Here is a 9,644-nt window from a genome sequence, read left to right as displayed (position 1 = left end):
GCCTCTTTGGAATAGGGCATCCGCCATCTAATGCGTCCGCCAGTAGATGATTGACACGTGGCAAAACTTAGTGGAAAGGTCAGCCGCCGACGCATCCGGTCCAAAAAGTAGGCTGATGCGTCCGGCTTAGCTGCGTCAAAATGCAAATGGCTGGCTCGGCTCAGTCTGGTTGAGTGGCTCGTTGAAGCAGCTTTTAGACGCGAAATGGGGCATTGGGATGTGTTCGACGCATTGTGGCGCATGGGGGGCATCGGTATCCGTGATTTTGTTTTTCTTATTTTATAAAAAATTCATTTACATTTTTTTCTATTTACATTTCTCCCTCCTATATATATATTGAAAAAAATCAGATTTATTTCAATATTTTCTCTCCATACCAACTGATTTTTAAAAGTTTTTATAAAATGCTTATGTCAATGTATCCGCCATTTGATACTCTCCAAATAAAAATCAAGATGTTTAACAGTTTTGAAGATGACGTTTTCCTGAGCTTTAGAAGTGCTAGTGTTTATGGGTGACGGGACCTGCCACTAGTGCTCGAAGAGATCGTCGTTGCCATTTATTGTAGGGGGTTTAACGAAGAAATGTGAAGAACTCACCTACAAAGGGAACGTTGGATCACTTCGTGTTACCGGATTTCCTCGTCCACGTCCTCCACCGCTCCTCCTAAGGCCCCAAATTGTTTAAAAACAAAGAGGAATTGGAGACCGAGCTTTGTGGAGGAGTTGGATCACTTCGTGTTATTGCTTAAAAAAAAAAATTTATTATTGTTTTCCTTTATTTTTGTAATTTAATTTAATTCTGTAATTTAATTTGTTTGTTTAGTAAATAAAAAGTTGTACGTTATTTTTTTTATTTAACATTATTATCCATATGTCCATCTATATATTGAAAAATTTTTATCTAGTATATCACTTTAGAAGAGATGGGTGGTGGTGAATTTGAAGAATTTGAACCCTCGGGGTATTGCAACCCACCACCATGCTACCCTTCATTGCCACCAACCTACCGTGACCCGCCAGTAGCCTTCCCTTCACCGCCAACCGGCTGCCGGGCACCGCCAGCAGGCTGCCCTGCACCGCCACAACACCACTGTACACCGCCAGCAAACCACTATACACCGCCACCAGGCTGCCATGCAATGCCACCAGGAAAAACATTTGCATTAAGATCAGGACACTTAAAAAAATTCGAAGAACCGGCCGATGAACCAACTTGATCTTCAACCACATATAATTTAAATAACTCAAGAGGGTTTGTTTCCCAAACTTTGGATAAAAAAGTTAGATCAGAATCATCAACTATATCAATGGGATCGTTAAAATTTGAAATTTTGTAAGATACACGTGTGATGTTTTGAAGACCGGTTGACTCACTAAGATTTTTTAAAAATGTATTATAAGAAACTGTAGTAGAAGTCTCAAAACCACGTCTAACAGAATCTGCTTGGACCACGTACTCTAGCCTCCCATCAACGACTTCCCACTTGCCACCACAGTAAACAACAAATTTCATTGCCATATCAATTGAGAGAGAAAACAAAAATAGGAAGATGTATTTTCTAATCTAAAAATAGAAACGCACACATTTATAATAAAAGTAAAAAAAAAACCAAAAAAAAAAACAAGTAGCTATTGTTTTTGTGGTCTAATGCGTCTCGTAGACTCCTCGGGTAGACGCCTAAATAAACGTGATAAGACGCATCACATCATCCAGCTACTGACACTGGAAGCGCCTCGAAGACGCATCCGAAGCAGCCTTTAGGGGCATGGCTCTGACAATGGAAGCGTCTCTCAGACGCATAGCAAGCAGCATTTAGGGGCTTTAAAAGCTGACATCGGAAGCGTCTGGCAGACGCATAGGAAGCAGCTGATAGGGGCAACCAAAAGCTGACATCGGAAGCGTCTGTTAGACGCATAGGAAGCAGCTGATAGGGGCAACCAAAAGCTGAAACGGGAAGCGTCTGGTAGACGCATAGGAAGCAGCCGATAGGGCATCCAGCTCTGACAATGGAAGCGTCTCGTTAGACGCATAGGAAGCGTTTCCAGCGACGCATAAAAAGTAGTGCCCAGCCAGACGCAACAAATTCAGCCGGACGCAAGCTACAGTGGATGCGTCACTTAGGCGCCTTCGAAGCAGCAGATTTCTCTGCCCCAATCATTGAAACATTCTTGCCACGTGTCAATCATCTACTGGCGGACGCATTAGATGGCGGATGCCCTATTCCAAAGAGGCATGAGCTGGCTAATTTGGTGGTCAACCAATTTTCTTGGCTAGATTCGTAATTTTCCCTTCAATCTATAAAGTCTGACAACTTGACTTTTATATACATAAATTCGAACTACCATTTTAACCTTAACTAGTTATTTTTCGCCCGCGCGTTGCGGCGGGACCCAATGACTACAAAAGGCGTGTCAGCAACGGCAAACAGATACCAAATATCAAAACATAAATAAAATGACGTGGTAAGGATAATCACTCCGTCATAAAAATACAATTTTAAATAACCTAATATATAATAATAATAGGACCCACACGTCCTACACGTTGGAAATTCGATTGTTTTCAGTTCAGTTATTACGGTGCTAACACGTTAAAATATGGATGAGCTCGGTACCGGTAACGGCAGCGAAAGTACTGATCCGGAAAATCATTGAAATTAGGTGCCGGCACCGAAAATGCTCGGTACAATACGATATGGTATTTGAAGGTAAAAATCAATAAATACAGGTATGGTGCTAAACCGGTGTCAAACCGAAAGTAACGATTCTGAAAATGCCAAGAGGTAGGTACCAAATTGGTACCAAAAATGATTTGGTATAATAAATTTGGTACCGATACGATGCCGATTCGTTTACAGGATTTGATACGATTTGCTCATCAATATTCTAAATATGCAAGTTAATTTTACATGTTACAATTCATTCATTACAGAAAAAGACAAAAAAGAAAGCAAAATAAGTTGTTGTGTATATAAAACCTCATTCAAACGAAATACAGTTTACTTACTGTGTGTACAAAAAGTAATCTAAACGGTGCAATTACTTGCATTGCTGCGTTGCTACAGGATTTGATGAGCTCGGTACCAACCGGTACCAAAAATACCGTTACCGAAATCCTCAAAAGTGGGTACCGGTACCGAATATACCTAGTATGGTACGGTTCGGTACCGGTCGGTACTGGTACGGTACCGGATTTGAGGGTAAAAACCGGTGAATACCTGTGCAGAACCGGTACCGAAAATACACCGATTTGGTAAATTTGAGACCGGTACCTATACCCGATACCATTTGCTGATCTCTTAATGATGTATTCCATTCTAATTTTAATTTAAAAATAAATTATAAAGCACTGTTCCCGTTACAGAAATCCCCAAAAGTGGGTATCGGTACCGAATATACCTAGTATGGTACGGTTCGGTACCGGTCGGTACTGGTACGACACCGGTATTTAAGGGTAAAAACCGGTGAATAACTGTACAGAACCGGTACCAAAAATACACCAATTTGGTAAATTTAAGACCGGTACCTATACCCGATACCATTTAATGATCTCTTAATGATATATTCTATTCTAAATTAATTAATATATATTAAAAAAGAAAGTGAATGAAACACTGTTCATTCAGTTTCTTTTTTATTATATGTTAATGTTAATAATAATATAAACTTAAACTATTTATAATATATACAAATCAAGTGACATGTATCTTAAATATTTATTTTTAAAAAATAAGATATTTATAATATTTTGACTACACACGTATAGTCAAAGGAATAGGAGAAAGATTTCAAAAGTTTGAAAATCATCATCTTCTTCCATCGTCTTCCTTTAATATCTCAAACAAACATTTCATATTTTTCATATCTTTTTCCTTTAATACTTGAAGAAACGAAGGCTCGTCAAATTTTTATCATCTTCTTCGTTTTATCTTATGTATACATTAAACTAAAGGTATTATTTCATTTATTGAAATTTTATTTTAGTTTTATTGAATATTATTAATATATTTTGTTATATTTAGGTGAAGGTCGAATTTTACAAGTTTTTTTAGACATCTCATTCAATCATCAAGCAAAGGTATGAAATTTTAACTTTATGTGGTTATTTGTTATGTGTATGTATATTTGTGTGAATACCTTCGGTGGGTCGTAAGTCGTGTTGCACGTTAGGTCAAACAACTCGTCTATAGAGCAACAGGAGCCTACACTGATACCAAATAATGTTGACAGGAAACCAAACACTAGAGCTACATGTGAAATAAAAGGAAAAATCATCTCATCGCTTGCAGCGACGCCAAGTTCATACATAAACACAAATCGAATAACGCATAGCCAAAATAGTAGGATGCCCAATCCGAACGATAAAACAGCTTAGCGATAGTTGAATCCGATTGAAAACCTGTTCATTATCAAAAAATCAGAGTAAAGTTAATACAAAACCACCAAGACATTGCAGAATTTAGGTCTACTTGAGGAAGAAAAGAAAACTAATTAGTACATAACGAAGTAGGCGAGATTGAAACGTGCTTACGCTGTCAAATGAAGAATATTTAGCTGAAACAGCTTAGTAGCATGTAAATGTGACCGTAAACCTATTCATTAACAAAGATTCAGAGTAAAATCAATACAAAACAACTGATAAAGTGATGCGGTAGCTCAAATCTAAGATATTATACAACAAATAAATGAAAAAGTGGATATAAACTTGTGGAATTTGGTACAAAATTAGCAGCAGTTGTAAAACTTGTTCATCAACAACAATTCATAGTAGAACACAACAAAGAATCCAGATCCTATATTGAATTATCTTTATTTTTCACCGTGATTACCATACACCTCAAACATAACAATTCACCTGTTGTAGTATTTGAATCCCAACACCAACAATCAATGCTTGTTTAATACCAGCTTGGAAAGATCAGCCCAACTTGTCACATCTTTAGTAGACTGTTGTGGTTTGATCAGACCCGACTGAATCGGGTTCTGAGCCATCGTATCATCTAAACAAAGAACTGATCTACTAACAAGAGCCGAGGCCCGAACCCCGTCACCATCATCCGCAACCGGGAGTGAAGCAATGGACCCGCGTCTGGATTCTGCACCACCCTCCTGGTGCAAGTAAATCCGCTGCAACCCGCCCGCTTTCTTCCCGTCTTCGGTCTTTGTATACGCCAACTGCCACCCACCACCAATCCCTATCACACTATTCGACTCGCTAGGCTGATCTGTGTTTAACATACTCCTAGAAACCGGAGCAATCATGTCTTTATCTACACTAGTTGAATTAAGCGATAGCAACGGGGTTTTTACATTATCATTAGTTTCGTCCACGGATAAGTTCCCATTTTCGTGATTACTCTCTACATCCGGGTTTATGCTGATCGCCATGAAACATGCTTCCGAATTTTGGGAAGATCATGCTTCCGGTTTCGTTCTGTTTCTCGTGAACACTTCCGAATAGAGTCACCATTGGATCCATCATTTGTGCATAGATGGAACATACTGAAGTGAATCTACAAAACAAGGGTTTACAAGGTTTTTGGTGATATACCAAAGAGTAACTAGCTACAGATATACCAAACAGACACCACAGAACAAAACAGAGGTTTTCAGGTTTCAAATTACAATGTCAGTGTAACAAAGTTTTTGTTTCTTGACAGTAATTGTTGACAAGAAGTACTCACAAGTGACAAGGGATATATAAGACGGAAAATCACATGGTCATACCAATTAATACTTCATCTCTTCTGGCATATAAAAAAAAACAGTTCTGAAATAGAAAACTAATCAGATCAACTAAATCCAAAACATTCACATAAATTCAATGAGAACAGTTAAATAATTGAGTAAAATAGAAAACAGATCAACTAAAGCCAAAACATTCACATAAATTCTGATACTTATGATACACATATTAATACTTCATCTCTTCTGGCATATAAAAAAACAGTTCTGAAACCTAAGAATAACAATTTGGCAACTTGTTATCGAACTAGAGTTTGAACTTTGAATAATAAGTTACCTCAAAAGAGAAAGTGCATATTTCCTCCGATGGTGGCTGATAAGTAACTATGTGTGTGATTCAATTAGGGTTAGGGGTGGTGTTGATGATATTTTTTGAAAACCGAATTGAAGAACGAGGGAAACTTAGTTAATATCGGAGGGAAAGTGAAAATTTTAGGAAAATTATTGGAGGCAAGACCATGAGGTATGGTGGGGCGGGGGTTTGGGGCATGGGTAGACACGTGGAGTTCGAGCCCCTTCGCTGACGTGTGCGTGGGGTATGGCGGGGCGTGGCTAGCCCGGAGTGGCTTGGCCAGGTGTATTAAAATAAAATAAAAAATCTAAAATTAAAACATGGCCCGCTATGCCCTAGCCAAGCCCACCCGGGGTGGTGACTTGGGCGTTTCTCTCCAACTCACGCCCGGCCTTAAAATCCCGCCCAAGGGGCCATGCCCAAACCCAAGCCCGGCCGGGGTGGTGACTTGGGCGTTTCTCTCCAACTCACGCCCCAACCCACGCCCCATAGTCTAAATATAGCATGCCACACGCCCGGCCTTAAAATCCCGCTCAAGGGGCCACGCCCAAACCCAAGCCCACCCGGGGTGGTGACTTGGACGTTTCTCTCCAACTCACGCCCCAACCCACGCCCCATAGTCTAAATATGGTTAGGATCCCCGTCTTACATACACACTTATTTTTTTTAAACTAGTAGGAAACTCACCGTGCGAGAAGTAAATAATGTTCAAAAAATGGAAAGGCGACAAAACTTACATAACAAAAACATGTAATAAAAAATAAAACATAGCATAATAATTTCATAACAGAATGTATGATACACGAAAGTGCATTCCTTAGTCGAACTCTCGCTCCCTTTTTTTTTTTGGCTTTATAAATTCTTGTTAAAACTTTGGTGGTAGAACTTCTTTAACTAAGGGTATCAAAAAGTTCTTCTTTAATATATTATATAATTTCAGATGGATCGTGATTATTGGATGTATAAAATTTCGCGTGTATCCGAAATTTATACAGTGGGTGTTCGAAGTTTTATTAAGGCTGCCGAAGCAAATCGCATAAAGAAAGGAAGTAGTTCGATTTGTTGTCCTTGTGCCAAATGTGAAAACCTTAGATATTATAATTGCAATGAAATAGAGTTCCATTTGTTCGAATATGGTTTTATGCCTCAATACCATTGTTGGTCAAGGCATGGAGAGTCACTAGTTGAATTTAGCACCTCATCGACCACTTTAGACATTAATGATAGTAAATACAACAACGACTCATTATACGTTGATGACCATTCAAATGACCCTAGTGACAATTTAAATGATATGTTAAATGACATGGAGACTAATATGGGTGATGCCGAAAAAGAAAATCTACAACAACTATTTGAAGATGAAGAAAAAACATTATATACCGGTTCTAAATTTACGAAACTTGATGCTGTGTTGAAGTTGTTGAACTTGAAATCGAAAAACGGATGGAGCGATAAAAGTTTTACAAATTTATTAGTGCTTTTGCATGACATGCTTCCGGAAGATAATGAATTACCAGTTTCGACATACCAAGCAAAAAAGTTGATGTGTCCGATGGGATTGGAGGTTGAAAGAATACATGCATGTCCAAATAATTGTATATTGTATAGAAATCAGTATGCAAATGAACATAAATGTGTTAAGTGTGGTGCATCCAGGTATAAACGACTAAAAGATTCGGACGACGCTGACGATGATGTGAAAAAAAATGGACCACCAGCTAAAATGTTGTGGTATCTCCCCATTATACCGAGGTTGAAAAGGTTATTTTCAAACGAAAAAGAAGCAAAATTATTACGTTGGCATTCGGATGAACGTGTAATTGACCAAAAAATAAGGCATGTGGCGGATTCACCTCAGTGGAGAACCATTGATAACAAGTATCCTGAATTCGGGAAGGAGATGAGAAACATACGGTTTGGGCTTAGTTCAGACGGGATGAATCCTTTCGGGAACATGAGCAGTCGTCGTAGTACGTGGCCGGTTCTTTTATGCATCTACAATCTTCCACCGTGGTTATGCATGAAACGGAAATACATTATGATGTCGTTGTTGATTCAAGGTCCTAGACAGCCTGGTAATGATATTGATGTGTATTTGTCTCCTTTAATTGATGACTTAAAAACTCTTTGGGATTCGGGTGTAGAAGTATATGATGCATATAAGAAAGAACACTTTCAATTGCATGCCATGATTTTCTGTACAATAAATGATTTTCCAGCATATGGCAACTTGTCAGGATATAGTACGAAGGGTAAGAAAGCTTGTCCTGTTTGTGAAGATGAAACAAGCTCAATATGGTTAAAAAATTGCAATAAAACTGTATACATGGGGCATCGACGATTCCTTCCGAAGGGTCATAGTTTTAGGAAGAAAAAAGAGGAGTTTAACGGAGAGATCGAGACCGGAACGATGAGGACGCGGTTTGATGCATTTGCACGAGTTGAAAATCTAAATACTGTGTTGGGAAAAAGATCTCGTGATAAGAGTGGAATCAATTGGAAAAGAAAATCAATCTTTTGGGATTTACCTTACTGGAGAGATTTAAATGTTAGGCATTGTCTAGATGTTATGCACATAGAAAAAAATGTATGTGATAGCTTGATAGGCTTATTATTAAATATTCCGGGTAAAACTAAAGACGGGATTAATGTCCGAAAAGACATGGTACTTTTGAATATACGTAAAGATCTTGCCCCAGAACAAAGAGGCGACCGTATTTATCTGCCACCTGCTTGTTATAACACAACAAAAGAAGAAAAGAGGCAGTTCTGTCAATGTTTACATGATATTAAGGTTCCATCAACTTATTCTTCAAACATTAAAAGATTGGTGTCGATGAAAGATTGTAAATTGCTTGGAATGAAGTCTCATGATTGTCATGTTTTGATGACACATATGATTCCTATCGCGATTCGTGGATTGCTACCTGATAACGTCCGACATACGATCACAAAACTTTGTTTGTTTTTTAACAACATTCACTCAAAGGTTATTGACAAAGAAGACTTGGATAAATGGCAAAAAGATATTTATGTTACCCTTTGTGAACTAGAGATGTACTTTCCACCGTCATTTTTTGATGTAATGGTTCACCTGATATCTCATATCGTACAAGAGATTAAAGCTTGCGGTCCGGTATTCCTACGGTACATGTACCCTTTTGAAAGATACATGGGTTACCTAAAAGGTTTTGTAAAAAACCGTAATCGACCAGAGGGCAGTATTATTGAAGGGTATACTTCTGAAGAGGCGGTTGAGTTCTGTCAAGGTAATGTTATCAATAATACATTACAATAAATATTATATATATATATATATATATATTAGTGTTATCTACAATATAATAATTTGTTTTTTTTCTCATAGGCTATATGGAGGGTGTCGACAGTGTTGGTGTTCCAGTAACTCGTCATTCGGGCCGGCTTCTGGGTCAGGCAGTAATTGGTATCAAAACAACCATGCCACAACGAAAAGACGTGCAAGATGCACATTTAGTGGTCCTAAAACACATGACATGCCTTGCTCCATATGTTAATGAACACATGGAGATGCTACGGTTGACACACCCGGGCAAGGATGATTTATGGTACATAAAGACTCA

At 38.3% G+C, this 9,644-nt stretch overlaps 2 protein-coding genes across 4 annotated transcripts; one reads left to right on the top strand and one right to left on the bottom strand.

Annotated features, from left to right (window-relative positions):
* Positions 1 to 4,256: 4,256 nt before the first annotated feature.
* On the bottom strand, positions 4,257 to 6,143 carry LOC110891455 (monosaccharide-sensing protein 1-like). 3 transcript variants are annotated; one of them, XR_002565357.2, is made up of 4 exons: positions 6,025 to 6,143; positions 4,858 to 5,515; positions 4,534 to 4,594; positions 4,257 to 4,401 (listed from the first exon to the last, which is right to left on the bottom strand). XR_002565357.2 is itself a non-coding variant. In XM_022139143.2 (2 exons), the coding sequence occupies exon 2, from the start codon at positions 5,388 to 5,390 to the stop codon at positions 4,890 to 4,892; it is 501 nt and encodes a 166-aa protein (XP_021994835.1). In that variant the 5' UTR covers positions 5,391 to 5,515; positions 6,025 to 6,143; the 3' UTR covers positions 4,612 to 4,889. The 3 variants fall into 3 exon arrangements, 1 of the variants encoding a protein (XP_021994835.1); XR_002565358.2 differs by lacking the exon at positions 4,858 to 5,515 and having other exon boundaries at positions 6,025 to 6,135; XM_022139143.2 differs by lacking the exons at positions 4,257 to 4,401; positions 4,534 to 4,594 and having other exon boundaries at positions 4,612 to 5,515.
* Positions 6,144 to 6,979: 836 nt separating this feature from the next.
* On the top strand, positions 6,980 to 9,165 carry LOC118484213. The gene is made up of 2 exons (XM_035980215.1): positions 6,980 to 9,099; positions 9,159 to 9,165. The coding sequence occupies exons 1-2, from the start codon at positions 6,980 to 6,982 to the stop codon at positions 9,163 to 9,165; spliced, it is 2,127 nt and encodes a 708-aa protein (XP_035836108.1).
* Positions 9,166 to 9,644: the final 479 nt, after the last annotated feature.

The sequence above is a fragment of the Helianthus annuus genome, chromosome 11 (genome assembly GCF_002127325.2).
Source record: "Helianthus annuus cultivar XRQ/B chromosome 11, HanXRQr2.0-SUNRISE, whole genome shotgun sequence".
Classification (NCBI taxonomy): domain Eukaryota; kingdom Viridiplantae; phylum Streptophyta; class Magnoliopsida; order Asterales; family Asteraceae; genus Helianthus; species Helianthus annuus.
Note: the sequence above shows the minus strand (reverse complement) of the source record. Positions and strands in the feature narration are given on the sequence as shown.

What these genes read in the sequence shown, in the direction of transcription:
- LOC110891455 (XM_022139143.2), bottom strand. Translation starts at nt 5,390, where the DNA reads ATGGCGATCAGCATAAACCCGGATGTAGAGAGTAATCACGAAAATGGG.
- LOC118484213 (XM_035980215.1), top strand. Translation starts at nt 6,980, where the DNA reads ATGGATCGTGATTATTGGATGTATAAAATTTCGCGTGTATCCGAAATT.